General features: G+C 42.9%; 2 protein-coding genes across 12 annotated transcripts in view; one reads left to right on the plus strand and one right to left on the minus strand.

The window, feature by feature from the left end:
* Window positions 1-10,709, minus strand: part of PCDH17 (protocadherin 17) — a 90,786-nt gene extending 80,077 nt beyond the window's left edge. For 6 of the 11 annotated variants that reach the window (XM_064645605.1, XM_064645607.1, XM_064645606.1 and 3 more), the window contains exons 1-3: window positions 10,151-10,709; window positions 9,882-10,035; window positions 5,397-8,920 (exon numbers count right to left, since the gene is read on the minus strand). In XM_064645605.1, the coding sequence (XP_064501675.1) occupies window positions 5,397-8,012 (2,616 nt within the window). In that variant the 5' untranslated portion in view covers window positions 8,013-8,920; window positions 9,882-10,035; window positions 10,151-10,709. The remainder of the gene's footprint in view (window positions 1-5,396; window positions 8,921-9,881; window positions 10,036-10,150) is intronic. The other 5 variants (XM_064645602.1, XM_064645604.1, XM_064645600.1 and 2 more) reach the window with 3 other exon arrangements.
* Window positions 10,710-10,892: 183 nt separating this feature from the next.
* LOC135409709 (uncharacterized) overlaps window positions 10,893-15,319 on the plus strand; it is a 69,839-nt gene continuing 65,412 nt past the window's right edge. Inside the window, exons 1-2 of the mRNA XM_064645611.1 lie at window positions 10,893-11,084; window positions 11,175-11,643. Of these exons, the coding sequence (XP_064501681.1) occupies window positions 11,292-11,621 (330 nt within the window). The 5' untranslated portion in view covers window positions 10,893-11,084; window positions 11,175-11,291 and the 3' untranslated portion in view covers window positions 11,622-11,643. The remainder of the gene's footprint in view (window positions 11,085-11,174; window positions 11,644-15,319) is intronic.

Raw genomic sequence — 15,319 nt, forward strand, 5'->3', positions numbered from 1 at the left:
AAGATGCTATAAGAAAAAAAAAAATCACAAAAAGCTCATATCTCAAAATAAAGGGCCCAAACATACTACTCTTGGCTGTACTCCATAGCGCTCTTAGTCACAATTCACTCTTGAACCACTGAAATAATTTATGAAGTCAAAATTATTCTATTGACTGAAATATGAGTTAAGAACAGGTCTTTTCATCAATGTGGGTAAGCATAATAGAAACCTGACAAAATCCGTTGTTAAAAGATAACTCTTTGAAGGATCAATCAGTCATTGAAATTGCAGTGGTAGCCACAAAGCTCTATGGATCTCCTCATCTAAGTTTAGGTAGTGACACTGAGCACCAAGTTGTGGAAAGCTCAGACAACTTTAAGAGCAGTTGAGAGTTGTGATACAGTAAATCTTGCATAACTTGCTTCATGTCTTTTATGTTATAAAACAGCAAGTTCTACAGAGATATTATTCTTAATTTATTGGTTAACAAGAATTTGTGTTCTGGAAATATTATTTTTTTCATAATATCTGTATTCAACTTCAGACTCAAATTGTTTTTTCTCTATTATTTTTATTGTTCTATATTACACCATTTCATCTTGGAAAGTTCTTTAGATTTCGTATGGGCCTATATATAAAAAATGATGCTTTTGAAATAATGGTGGTATAAATAATACCATCAAGGAGACCGGACCAGAACAGATGTAACATGAAACAGGAGCTCAATTCTGCTTTCTCTTTCTATTTCAGCATCCACAGCAGATGCCACAGTGAGTGGCATGTTGCCAGATGTGCTTTGTGTCACTATATTATGCAGTGCTTCTTGACAAAAAATTAAATAAAGCTTCATGGAAACATAGAAAAGATCGTGTCCTGAAATTATTACACAGCCAACTCTGGAATTGACTTCATAGAATGGATAAAAGTAAAGGTATAGAACAATGTAACACCAAACCACACTAACTGCAGACTATATTTACATAATGCAAACATTAAAGGAGCTATTTTGCAAGATATCTAGCCCTGTAAAACACTGCAAAAATTAGAAAAAATGCAACTTAGGTAGTTCCAAAGTTTCATCTGATGATAATTTAGTGTCCTTCGATACAACCCTAGAATATGCAACTGTGAAACTTTGGAACATACAGAGCATGAACCTGCAAACTTGCAAATGTTTAGAACTGCTCCAGTATCCCCTTGTTGCAAAATGTTACCTTGTACTAGTTCTAGTGAAAGAGAATAATATTCCTCATTTGCAGTAGATGATATAAAAAGTTAATACCTCTGTTTTCAAATAGGAATTTAGATTGCTGAGAATGAATACAACTTCTGCAAGGAAAGCTGCTTCTTATATGCAGCAGCTGCAGACTTCTTTTTGCAATCTTGAAATTTCTGAGCAAAAGTTTCTCAAAGTAAAGCATGAAATAGCGTATTTAAAGACAAAGCAGCACTAATATGGCTCATGTGTTTTATTTCCCCTGAAGACACTATCTTCTTAGGTACTACTAGACACCTGGTGATGAAGCTGCTCTGGGACTTGACATTAATATGTTGCCACATCATAAACAGGTGCCTGAAGTATTAAGAATGATCTGTACTTTATCTTAAAATGCTAAATGACTGCCTGGTACAGCAGCTATGGTGATTCCCAGCTTGAGAGCTTCTTTTAGCACAGTCATTCATTTTCAGCTGCTGTTTAGCAAAAGCTGTGGCCACCACTTTCTTTACTCACACCCACCTTATTCCTGATATATTTACAAAATTCTCCAAGTTGCACAACTCATATAGCAATAAATAATATTTAGGATGATCAACACTTGCATATGTAGATACCTTTCTACACTACTGTTATATCACTTTGAGGAACCTATTTACACCCACTTGTGTAAAGAAACAATTTGCTTTCCTTTATGTATCCATGCTTTTATCTATTGGAAACCTGTATAAAGAAATTGTGACTAATTCAACCAGATGGATGCTACAAAGTAGTGAACAAACACGAGTTGTTAAACTGTGTGACTAGTGCATAACAGAAGTCACTTAAAGAGAGGCAAGATTATATCGCTCATACGTATCTGGAAGCATTTTATTCAACTGCTGGTCATTTTGGGGCAGTCTAAAGCCCATAGTCTCTAAGTAACACTTTACTCCACAGGTATTTGTTGATATAAATTGGGCTATCTGTAGAGTAAAATACTATTAATGAGAAATAAGGGAACTGTAAAGCCCATTGACTAGGTCTTACTAGTAACCGAAGTATAAAAAAATAAATTATTATGTGCTCCTAATAAGAGTGAGAAAACTTGAATCTCATTGAGAAAGAAATTATTTATTTACTTTTAAATATTTATAGAAACCACTGGATGTACTAAGTAATAATATAATATTTAGCATGTATATATATATCTCCATATATATATAAGTATGTACATATATATATATATAAAGTTTTAATAACAGATTCCTGTTAGAGAATTCTGTCATTAAACAGTTGCCGAGAAAATGAGCGAAGAAATGCAGTTCCATTGTATGAATTACATAATGTGAGATTATTGTGGTTCAGTAATATATCTGTAAAAGCTAAAGGGAATATTTGTTAGAGAGCTCCTATGCAATTGTTTACCTTTCCCTTACCGAAATAACAAAGACAACTGCTTATTTGTATTGACTACCAAACAGAGATTATAAAGCAGCTGTTTGGATTCTGTTTCTTTTTTTTTCCATTGGTTACACCTTTGATTCCTAACTGTGCAATCTACATATGCAGACACAGTTTTCCTGGAGTGATTAAGGATACAGCAGACCCAGAGAGAGGGCTGATCCTTTACTATTTCTCCTTAAGCCTGCAGTTTAAATTTTACATGAGGCAGAAGTACAGGACCAGACATAAAATAGTGTCTACATTCTAAATGCAAATTTTATATCAAATTTACTCCAGAGATGTGGTGATGGAGAATACAAAATGTATTTTAGTAATGCAAAACTATAGAGAAGATGATCAATTTTCCTATCTAGCTACTTTAAATCTGAGCCATTTCTAAATAGAAACCAAGAACACTGTTTCATACTGTGCATGTTTTGCCAATATGACTACAAACTATAGTATCAATAAGTATGTTTGAACACATTGTTCACTAGGTAAAACTGAATGCTTTCTAATCCACTGACTGAAACATCTAAACATCTAAAACACTCTGTGTAGATATTGAGGGAAAGCAAAACCAATATTAGATATACCAGTATGTGCTATGAGGAGTTACAGTTAACATTTTCCACAGTTCTTATAATGAAAACTCTTTTAGAGACCACAACACACTTTTTAAGGGAGGAAATTCCTCTTTTAGCTTTATATAGATCTCAGGGGAAAAATAATCATGATTGATATTATACAGTGAACACTGTAAAAAAAAGGAATCATATTTTCCATAGGGATTTTACACTACAATTGAAACTTTACTATTCAGTAGCATCAATACATTAATTAATTGCTTTATATAGACATTAAATGGTTCTAGGAAATTATAATTTTCTGTCTTTTATTAACTATTACACTTGTCAGTAGGGAAAAAAATGTGGAGTTCTTTTAGCATTCTGACAACTCCATTTAACAGTAAAAAAAGTTGACATTACTTAAACAAGTGTCATTGAAAGTTATTTGTTTTTTAAAGCATGAATAATAAATCAAATTATCTCTGGTTGTGCCCTAACCTAAACTCTTTTCTAAAGTGTCACTTTTTGTTAAAATCAATTTCAGATTTTAAGTATTGCTCCACTCACCTAATTGATAGCAACACAAATTCGTGATAGGCGTAAAATGGAATTGTTTCTGTGACACAACTCGGTAGTGAGTTGAGGATTAGTTTGTGGTGACCTTGTACAGGCAGCCTTTTTTTTTTTTCTTTCCCTCCCCCCCCACTTATAAATGTTCCATTTACAGGCCATCAGTTACTTGAATTTTGGTTCTTTAACGTGCCAATTACTGATGGTCATTTCTATTCAGTTCAAAGTATTAGATACAGATGGCATCTAGAACACTTGGTGTCAACAGATCACAAGGTATGATAACTCCAAGGTATTATGAATCTTCTTTAGGTACATTGAGTGACTACAGTGTGACTTCTTTCTCACTAGCTGCATACACAAAATGAGTCTGTGTCACTTCTGATACACTCAGCTCGTTCCCCTATGACTCAGAACAGCACATTAGGAGAACCACAGGATAAAAAAGATATGACATTTCAAATATATTTAATAGCCATTATCCAGAGCCTGCTTTCAATCCAAATGTTAAAAATCACTTTGGAACATACCTGTAGTGTTTGAACATTAAGCTGCATTAATCATGAAGTAATACTTTAAATTAAATCAACTGGAGCCAAATTCTGCCCTCATCTTCACTCTGCAAGTTCACTGCTCTGAAATAAATCTTCTGAACTTGGAGTTTAAAGTACCTGCTAAAAATTAAGTCATTCTTTAATTAGCACCCTATGTCCAATGGTCCAAGTTCTGCAATTCTCACATTCGCAAAAGTCAGTAGAGGACAGTATGGATGTAACTGGCAGCAGAATGCAGCCAGCTATAATTTCTAAATGAACTTTGGTAAAAGACAGAGCACACAAGTCTTTTGCTATAAAGCAATCATCAGTATTGACTCAGGCTACTGGAAATCTGACTAGTTGTTTTTCTGGTTTATGACAGGATGTGAGTTTTGTTAACATTTGGGGGTAGGAGGGAATTACCACATACATCTTCTTTCTATTTGACTATGCAGAATTATCAGCACTGAAGGTTGTTTTGGGGGAGAGGAGGAGGCAATGAGGCCCCTATGATACCATCAAAAATATATTTATGGATATATATTCTGAAGAAGGAAATTAAAAAAAATTAAACCATACATCTTGGAAATATAGCTCACATTTGTACATAAGATTGGAGGGCTATGATACACTGTTGCAATAGATGTCCTCAGTGTGTAAAGTTTCTCCCCTGTCCTGTTATTTACCTCAGATAATATGACCACTTCAGAAATGCCCTCCCTATTATCCACAGAAAACCAAAGAGAAGTGAAACCTGTGGAAGTGCCCACCTCTGTCTGACAATCTTCTGGGAAAATACACCAGCGTGCCCCAAATGTACTAAAAGTCTGTCCACACTCTCACATCCATCTCTTTGGCACTGCCGTAACTATGTATGTTTCAGTGGGTTTTGCTTTTGAATCACATGGAAAACATCGGTGTGACAGTAGAGCCAGACCCACCAGATGTGATCTGGTTCCACTTTCATTAGGTCCACCTCTCTTTAGTGACTTGTGTTGGTCCCTTCAGTGGTGCATTACAGCAGATTTCACTGCAGACAGAAGGGAAAGTTAAACCAGTGTCTAAAGTGAGATCCAGGGTATTCTAAAAGTCTCCTACCTGAATTATGGACATCCGGCTCGGGGGAGCCTCGCTGGCGTTAGTCCCTTGCCCTGTGAAGCTGGTGTGGCAGCCCACATGTCCCTGGGGTACAGTCAGGTTGTTGGAGGCGGGCTTCAGGTACATCACCTCGGACCTGGGAGAGCTGAGGGGCAGGCGGGTCTGGTAGTCAAAGTACATGGGTGAGGTGGCCAGGGATGGGCTGCTCACCACATTCATAACATTGAGGGGACCCCGGCTGTCCTCGCCCTCACTGGGCACCAGCATAATGTCATTCTTGCTGATCTTCTTCTTCTTGCCCTTGCCCCCTCCACTGCCACTGCCTCCTCCTCCCCCGCCACTGCCTCCCCCTCCTCCCAGCTGAGGGTGGCTATACTCAGCAATGCGACAATTATAGGTGCGGATCTCCTTGTTCTCTCGCTTGCACTTCACAGCAATAGTGATCATGGCAGCCAGCAAGATGATGGAGACAGTGCTCAGCGTCACGATAAGGGGCAGCGACAAGTCCCAGTGTGGTCGCCGGTGCTGCTCACCGTTCACCTGTGGCTCACCAGCCTCGGGCAGGGGCCCTGCCAAGGCCCTGACTATGAGCTTGGCCACTGCAGAGAGGCTGGGCTTGCCATGGTCACTGACTTTTACCACCAGTTCAGCCACAGGGCTGAGCTCCTCCCAGTAGGGATGCAAGGTGCGTATCTCACCACTAGTGGGGTCCATCTCAAAGAAATGCTCCTCATTGCCTTCCACAATCTCATATGTGAGGCGCCCACTCTCCCCAAAGTCACTGTCCAGGGCGCGGACGGTCCCCACAGGGTAGCCCACCCCGGCATTGCGTGGTACCTGCAGCTCGGCAGTGTCATTGATGAGGGCAGGAAGGACAATGAGGGGTGCGTTATCGTTGACATCGAGCACAGTAACACGCACTGTGGCATTGCTTTCGCGGTGGGGTGAACCAGAGTCTTTGGCCAGCACACGGAACTCAAAGTGCTTTGTCTGCTCGTAGTTGAAGCTCCTCAGGGCATAGATAGCACCATTTGTAGGGTTGACAGAGACATAGGTGTAGATAGAGACATCTCCCACATGCCCAGGCAAAATGGAGTAAGACACTGTCCCATTTTGGCCCAGGTCAGGGTCCTGGGCCAAGACTGAGCCCAAATACTCTCCAGGGATGTTGTTCTCAGGCACCTGTAAGACATAAAGGTTCTTGCTGAAGTGGGGTGGGTTGTCATTCTCATCAAGGATACGAACAGAAAATGACTTGGTGGAGTTAAGTGGGGGATTGCCCCCATCACGTGCCACAATGGTCACATTGTATTCATCTTGTGCCTCACGGTCTAGAGGTCGATCAGTGACCACAGTGTAGAAGTTGTCATAGTTCTCCTCCAGGGTGAAAGGAACGGCACCGGGCCCGCCGCCACCGCCTAGCACCCGACACTGGAGCTGCCCGTTCTTTCCTGAGTCACGGTCAGTGACCCGCACCAGGGCAATGACGGTGCCTGGTGGGGCAGCCTCACTCAGTGCTCCCTGGCGAACAGAGACAAAGCCAATGGTGGGAGCATTGTCATTGCGGTCAATGAGGCGGACAGTGACCTTGCAGTGAGCGGGGATGGGATTGGGCCCCAGGTCCCGAGCCTGGACATCAATCTCAATGAGGCCACTCTCCTCATAGTCCAGGTTGCCCTTGACACGGATGAGGCCGCTCTGTGGGTCGATGCTAAACAGGTCACGGACGCGTTCAGGCGCGTAGCCACTGAAGGAGTAGAGCACCTCTCCATTGGTACCCTCATCAGCATCAGTGGCATTGAGGTCGATGACAGCAGTGCCTAGGGGTGCATTCTCCGGCAGCTCTACCACGTAGGAGGCCGCCTCAAAGATGGGGCTGTTGTCATTGGAGTCAATGAGGCGCACATTGATCTGCACCGTGCCTGAACGCGGTGGGTCGCCACCATCCAGTGCTGTCAATACCAGGGTGTGATGACTCTGCTCCTCACGGTCTAATGGCTTCTGGATGACCAGCTCTGGAAACTTTGTGCCATCACCACGGGACTTCACATCAAGGGAAAAGAGGCCATAGTCATCACGGGTGAGCAAGTAGGTGCGCAGACCATTGTCCCCAGCATCTGGGTCGTGGGCGCTGGTGAGGGGGAAGCGGGTGCCTGGTGCAGCATTTTCTGAGATGTCCATATCCACTTGGTCAGAGGGAAAGGATGGTGCGTTGTCATTCAGGTCCTGAATCTCCACTTTGATCATGCAGATCTCCTGGTCATTGGCAAACACCTCGAGGGACAACTGGCACTTGGCGCTGCGCCTGCACAGCGCCTCACGGTCGATGCGTTGCTTGGTGTAGAGCAGCCCGCTCTCCCCGTCCACGTCCAGGAGGTGCGGGGCTGAGTTCTCCAGCACCCGGAAGGTGGACTTGGGGCCGCGGCCGCCACCGGGAGCGCCACGCTCCGCAGGCAGCATCCCGCCTCCCCCCGTGCCTGCCGCCAGCCGCGCATCGCGTCCGATGTTCCCGATGACCGTGCCCGCTCCCTGCTCCTCTGGCACCGAGTAATTCAGGTTCTTTAGCGACAGGGCAGGAGCCCAGAAAAAGAAGAAGCAACAAATGGAAAGGTACATCCCCGAGCAGGGGGTGGAGGTGGCCGGGGCTGCAGCGACGACCAGGGTTGTCCCCGTGTTCTTTGCCTCCTGCGCTGGGGTTGTTGTTCCTCCTCCGACGGCTCTTTTTTTTTTTCTTCTTTTTTCTTTTTTTTTCCCCTTCTCTCTCCCCACCCCTATATTTCAAGTTCCTGAACCTGTTGCTCTAAAACGTCTGCAGAGGCACAGGATGGGAGGCAGCAAATAGACCATGTAGCTCAGAGGGAGGAAGCAATCGTGTGCGGGGGGGCTACGGGGAGGGAGGGAACAGCTTCGGCAGCGTTTCAGCAAGAGCTTGCCGTGATTGCAGTCCCCTCGCAGTTACTTCGGCTGTCCAACTTTGGCAGTGGGAGGGTTTCAAAAATCAGAAAATTTGCAAAAGATCTTCTCCTCCGGGTAGGCGATGTGTTCCTGATCCTTGAATCCCCGCAGATGTACAAAGGATAATAAAAATAATAACAATAATAATAAAAACGGCGGCAGTAGTTGTTTGTGGTTTTTTTTAAATCAAAAATATTTTTCTTAAATATGTGTATTTATATATACATAGGAAAGGAGGGTGGTCACAGGTCTGTAGCAAGAGATAGAAATGCTTATTTGCTACTCATCGCTTGTGATGCGATTGATGGAGTGGAGGGGTAGGAGAGACAGAAGGGAAAAAAAAAGTCTCAGCTTGTTGAAGCCCTCTTCGTGTGCAGTGAGAGGTAGTGAAATGTCTGATTGCACCGCGGGGTTGTTGGTTTTCAGGGAGTGTTTTGCTGCATTTAGAGATCTAATCTTGCATTGCTTGCGGCGGAGGGCTGCATCTCGCTGCCATCGGTATTTCCCCCCTCTCTGTCTCGTACACCCTCACTGTTTCCTTCCCGAATCAAAGGGAGTGGGACCGAGGACTGCAGGGCAAGAGGGGAAAACAAAACACATGAAAAAACAAACAAACAAACAAAAAACCCCAAACACCCCCCCCCCCCCCCCCCCAGTAAAAACTAGTGTTCGGATTTGTAGTTTCCTTTCTCTCCTTCTACTACCAGCCTCCCACTCGTCCTTTTGGGGCGAAAAAATTAAGAAACCCACCAGTTGACCTTCATCATTAACAGTAAATATGTATTTTGAGAGAAAGCTCAGGCCGTACTCTATCAGCAGCACATTTGGGTTTCTTTAAGACAGGCCAGTAGCCGCCGCCACTACCACATCCTTTCTCTCTGTGTATCTATGCGTGTGTGCGTATGCGTGTCTGAGGAGCTGCACTTTCTCGATGCAGTTTAATGCCAGTTTGCTATTCTCTGCAGCCGAGAGGAAAGCAACAGGCAACCCATGGCTGGACGCATAGATTAAAAAAAAAAAAAAAAAAAAAAAAGAAAGATCAAGAGAGAGGAGGGGGGGCTGCGGGGGAGAGAAAGAAAAGCCACCACCACACACGCACACACACACACTCTCTTTCTTAGTCTCTCGTTAAAAGGAAAACAGTCTATGTATTCACAGGGCTGCGCTATCAAGTGCCTCTCTTTTCTTTCTATTCAACGTCTCCTTCCAATGACACTGCCACCTAGTCCTCTTCATTTAGGGGAAGGGAGAAGAGGAAAAACAATCCTGGCGATGAATAAAGTGGGAGATCTTTTAATCGACTAATTCGCTTACATTAAAACCTATGCAATTCCGCGATCTGTGTGACGCATTTTTTGCAGTCCTTTCAAAGCTTTAACAGTCTCTCTGGGCATTTTGGTACAGGGGAGAAGAGCGGCGGCAACGCCAGACGCGTTCCCCCTCTCCGATAAACACCTTTCCCAGCGATGCAGTGTATAGGTAAACAGTGGGGAAGGGTAGCAAAATTTTATTTCAAGTTCTTTTAACAACCTGAAATAAATGAATGTCAAATCCAGAAATGCAGGTGTTTCAATCTGCTTGGATGAGTCAGATCCAGCGGAACAAATCACATTGACTATCGCCTCATGTTCCTCCCTTCACAGGCATTAGTTGCAGCTTCTTCCTAACGCTTCTCTGACTCACTCTACAGACAGGAAAAAAATTAATCAGATTTATATTTTGGAGAGGGGGGAGGGAAGAAGAGAGGAAAAAAAAAAAAAAAAAGGGGGGTGTTGGATCCAGCTACACTTTTACTATACCTCTTTCTCCGGGAGACTGAGGATCAGGAAAACAAGGCTGTTATCCACTCACTGGCACAGAGGCGCGTCTGATTCCTGCTTTGCTGAGTGTTTTTAACCACCTTTCCTCAGTGTTATGTGTGAAATAAATCAGAAATCTTTCAAATTAAAAGAAAAAAAACCCAATAAAAATATAGGTTCCCAATACATTGCTCACAGATCTAGTTCCGAGTCTCAGTTCTGCACCGTTTTTTTCTCCTTTATTTGAGTCCGGACCCAAAGTACACAGTTAATTCTGCAACGTGTGGTAGGGAGGCTTTCAAACGAAAAAGAAGAAAAAACAAATATTCTTCTCTGCCTCATTGATGGGTGGCCCCTTGCAAACAGACGGTCGCCAGTCTTAGCCAGGCAGCACGCGGAGCGAACGCCGATCCCAGATAAACCAGATCCATTTCACCAGCCGCCCGCAGGTAAGTGAAGAATTCAGAGAAAATTCAACAGTTGGAGCCGCGCTTTGCTTTGCCTCGCGCGCTCGCTCGCTCTCTCTCTCTCTCTCTCTCTCTCTCTTTCTCCCTCTCTCTCTCCCCCCCCCCGCCCCTCTCCGCCTCGCCTCCCTCACTGCAGCACTCGCGGGGCCGCCGCGCCGCGCCGCACTCGCCCAGCTCCACTCTCCGACTGCCGCTATTCACCTCACGCCGCGGCTTAAACATTGATACGGATTCAGCGCCAGCCAATCGGCGGCGGCGGCGGCGCCCGGCCCCGGCCTCCACCGGCCAATGGCGGGCGGCGGGCGGGTGGGGGGCGTGGCTGCGGCGGGCGCTGGGTGTCATTGATTAGATCGGCTCGGAGGGGGACGCGCAGCGCGCGAGCGGCCCGGCCGGGCGGGAGGGATGCGGGATCTCGCCGCCGCGCCCCGCAGCGCCACCAGCCCCCCCACGGCCGCTCCCGGCTCCGCGTTAGTTATTCATTTATATCTACATCTCCCCCCCCGCCCGCTTATTTATTTATTTTTTGAGACGTATTAACAAGTCTTCCGTGTTGACAGGTGGGAAAGGAAGGGGGGCGCGACACCCCCGAACTCGCCCAAAGCGCTGCGAGGGTGAGGACTTGGCTCCGCTGCGCGGTCCCCGAGCGCCCCGGGGACTCGCCGACCCGAGGATGCATGTCGGGAGGGGTGTGTGTGGATGAGGACAACCCCCCGCCGTCACCTCCGCCCCGGCCCTGCCGAGCCGCCCCGCGAGGGTCTCCCCTCCCCGAGGGGCAGGTCCCGAGTGCGGGAGTATCTCCCGCCTGCCCGCGGGGCCGCGGCGCGGGGCAGCCCCGGGTGAGGGGCCGGGGGCCGCAGCAGCATTCTCCGCTCCTCTCCCCGCCCGAAGCGGCGCGGCAGGAGGCTCCCGGCCGGGGGCGGTGGTTGCGGGGGGAGGACCGAGGCTGGAAAGGTGCGTGCTCGGATTGCCGGAGCGCCGGTCTCGACCCGCGCGTACCGACATGAAGCTGCCATTTGTGACCAGCGTGTAAGTAGCAAGAATCGCTTAGGGGGAAAGGGGAAAAAAAAAAGAGAAAAATAAATTTAAAAAGGGAAAATATACTCTGTAGCACTTATAAGACGCTCCTGAATTATTTTAGGAGCATCTCTTAAAAGATTCAATTAAGGCAGCTGCTCCTTCGCCTTGCTCAGTAAGATAACCTTCAGCCCTGAGTTATTATGTCCATAAATATCATTTGACTTGGAAAAAGTCTGGCAAATTTATAAATTCAAATCAGTGTTCTTTCCAGACCCATCTTCCCGTCCTAAGGATCTCTTTGTAGCTGTGAAATGGATAGTTTGCTACAGAGAGCAAGTCTGCTGTTAACCGTTATAGAACTAATGCTGTGTTAAAATGCAGTGTATAAATAAACTATACATATATTAGTGGCAGGGGAAAAACACTACTCTCAGACGTGCCAACTTTCTGTGTGAGAGCGACAGACAGACGAAATAAAGGATATGTTTACAAAATGGGCTTTGCTTTCTGCATGAGGGCTTCAGATTGGCTGATGAAAATTGGCGTATTTGGCTAAGTCACATATTTGGAGAAGTTCCCTATAAAAGCAGCACAATATTTAAAGTTTAACAAACAGCAGCATAAGCCTCTGAGCTATCAGGAGACCTCGTTTGACTGTAACTCGAGTTCTCTGCTTTCCTCTCCTTATTCTATAGCCTTCTGCCAAACATTTAAGACGTCTCAGAATGTCCAGCGATTTTTCCACGCCAGTTCAGCTAATTGGAGGGGGGGGAGGGAAGGGTCATTGCAATTATGTAATGGCTCCCTCTAGCGTGCTAGAGATACTGCTGCATCTGGGGTATATACTTTGTGTATGCATCCCATGGTATATAAATATACACACAAACTGTGGGGTAGACACTCTGCCTAAATGTGTACACAGATGGTAACTCTAGTTTCCTTTCAGAGCAGGAGAGCACCAGCAGGAATAAAAAAAAATGTTTTGTCTTAAGGTGGCATATACAATGTAATATATTTCTGACAATATTTCTCATGGTTTACTTAGTTTTAAAAAAACCCAAACAACTCATAACCCAGGATGAATTTGACCTTTTCCTTTGAGGAGGCTAGTGTCTCCATCACTTTTTTTCTCCACCCTAGTGAATACCTTTTTTTTTTTTTTAATATATGACTCAGCATTACACAATAAATACTCTGACTCCACAATGAAGTCAATACATTTGAGGGCACTCTGCAGTTTGTAAAACAAGTACTCAGGACTCTGAATTAAGAGAAAAACTGTATAACCCTTTATAAAAGTAACTGGAGTCTTTCCTTGTAAAATCTGCCTTTTTTATCAAACATCTTGCAGCTTACAACATCCCATTGACACCAACAACATGCATGGAATACTTAGAGGAAAAATAAAATCTGAAGCACTAGCAATGGATCTTCAAACCTGTGACTGACTGCCAGGTGATGATGATAAATGAAATTCCTATGCTTTGCTCTACAAGTCACTGTGGTTTTTGCTGTTAACTTCAGCAGAGCAGCATTTTAGTACTCATTTTTACATATGGCTGATTATTAGCTATTTCTAATGATTTCTTGGAAATCATATCATCTTGGCATCTTTAAAAATTGTAGCTCTTAAACCCTGTAGAGACTTAGGTGCCTTACTGGAAAGAGCCACGTAAAAAATCTGCCTGCATATGAATATATGGCTCTGTCAGGCCGATGGTTGTTACATCAGACAGTTTGTAACAACAAAATGGCATTTATTGATTTTAATCCACCTGTGCAAATAATGAATATTTTATTTATACCTTGATTTTACAGTATATCTGAAATACTTTTTCTGTCAAATTTGTAGCACTACGTATTTGGTAGCTTGGACTGACATCATAATTTTATATATATTCATAGTCAAAAATGAAATGTATGAAGGTAATGCAAATGCATGCCAATAATACCTATATGCTGTGCCATGTCACTATATATTGAATATATAGTGTATATTTATTGCTGAAAAAGTGAAACAAAATCAAAACAAAATTAAAAGTGCTTATTAACAGCTTGGTGTGAAAGCTGGACTGTGGAGAGACTAATACATAGACAAAATGCAAATCTTTAATAACAGAAATACACAGAAGGCTTACACTATCTGACAATCAAGAAAAACACATTAAATACTCTGTATAGGAGAAGTTCAACAGTGAAGCAAAGTCCAGTATAACAGCCCTGGCAATTCATTATATATGAAGCAGTTAAATGATGCTTTGGAATACTACTTTTCAATACTTAAATGTTTGTTTATTGGAGGCTATATTTGACCTCAACCAAAATAACAGATAGTAACAGAACACATCTCCAAATTAAATTTTTTTTAAAATGCTGATTTATTGCAAACATAACAGAACAGTATTGAGTCTTTTTTGGGCAAGTGTTCATGGTAAAATCCAGTTCTTTATTATTTTATTCTCAGCAAGGACAGACAGGTAAACCTTTCTACATTAAAAAAAAACCAAAAAAAAACCAAACAAAAAAAAAAAAAACCCAAAAAACCAAAAAATGGAAATAAATAAGAAACACCCTCAGTCAGAAGTGTTGAAATGAAAATCTTTAGTCTCAGTGTGGAGGGTGCTTAAGCATAGCACAGAAGTCTCAGAACAAATATCCCTAAACAACTAAAAGAAAATAGGGAGGCAAGGAACAGATCAATATAGTTAAATGTCAAGGTTCAGTATTTAGGTTATTTGAGCCTAAAATGTATCATTGGGAAAGCCCAAATCCAATCACCTTGAAAACAATAGAAAGAAGTAAAATTAGAAAGTCCAAGGAGCAAATATGAGGAACAAGGAATCCATATATAAGAGAATGAATTATCTGCTAATAAATAAACATATGCTTTACCAAGAAGCCTTACAAAACTGCTGGGCCTATTGGTTAACCAGTTATAAAAGAAAAAAATGCAGAGAAATTATATTTCTATACTCTAGGTACTCATAATAAATGAAACAAACTCATTTCCTCAGGTCAACTTTTTCTTAGTAACAAAGATGAGATGTGGGTGTGTACTGAGGTGTCGGTGGTGAGGTTCTTAAAGAGCAAAAAGCATCTAACTAAGTGGTAGTCATCAAGCATTCTTATAGAATCTGAAACGAGGTAAATGAACTGTTAAAAATATGCAGTCATTAAGATAGTTACTGTGTCTGAGGATTAAAACATACAAAATCGTTTCTCTTTTAAAAAGACTAAAAAGATTTTCAAGGAATTATGATGTAGCAAGCTTTACTTTTAGTACCAGTAGTATAAAATTTGTTAAAATGACAATTAAAAATAGAAATTATATGGCATCTAGAGAAATGTGAGAGAAGTACTGTCCAGAAGCTCAATGAAATCAATAGAAACCTTTCCACTGATTTGATTCATAAATTTGGTTTCATAATAGCAAAGTAGTACAACTTACTTAGGTTAAAAGGACATTTCTTCTCTTTATAATATTGTTTCAAAATAATAATAGAGCAACAGGTAAAATTACTTTTGTCACTCTGTATGTGAGCAGTTTTATGTCAATTTAATAGTGAGTTCACACCAGCAAGACACAGAAGAGACAGTTGCTGAGAAAGGGAATATAAAATAATAGTGCAGTAGGTAAAGGCAAGAGAGGGTAAGTGTCTGCAAATGATGTTAGTGTACTAATGGG

Source organism: Pseudopipra pipra, chromosome 2 (genome assembly GCF_036250125.1).
Source record: "Pseudopipra pipra isolate bDixPip1 chromosome 2, bDixPip1.hap1, whole genome shotgun sequence".
Lineage (NCBI taxonomy): Eukaryota > Metazoa > Chordata > Aves > Passeriformes > Pipridae > Pseudopipra > Pseudopipra pipra.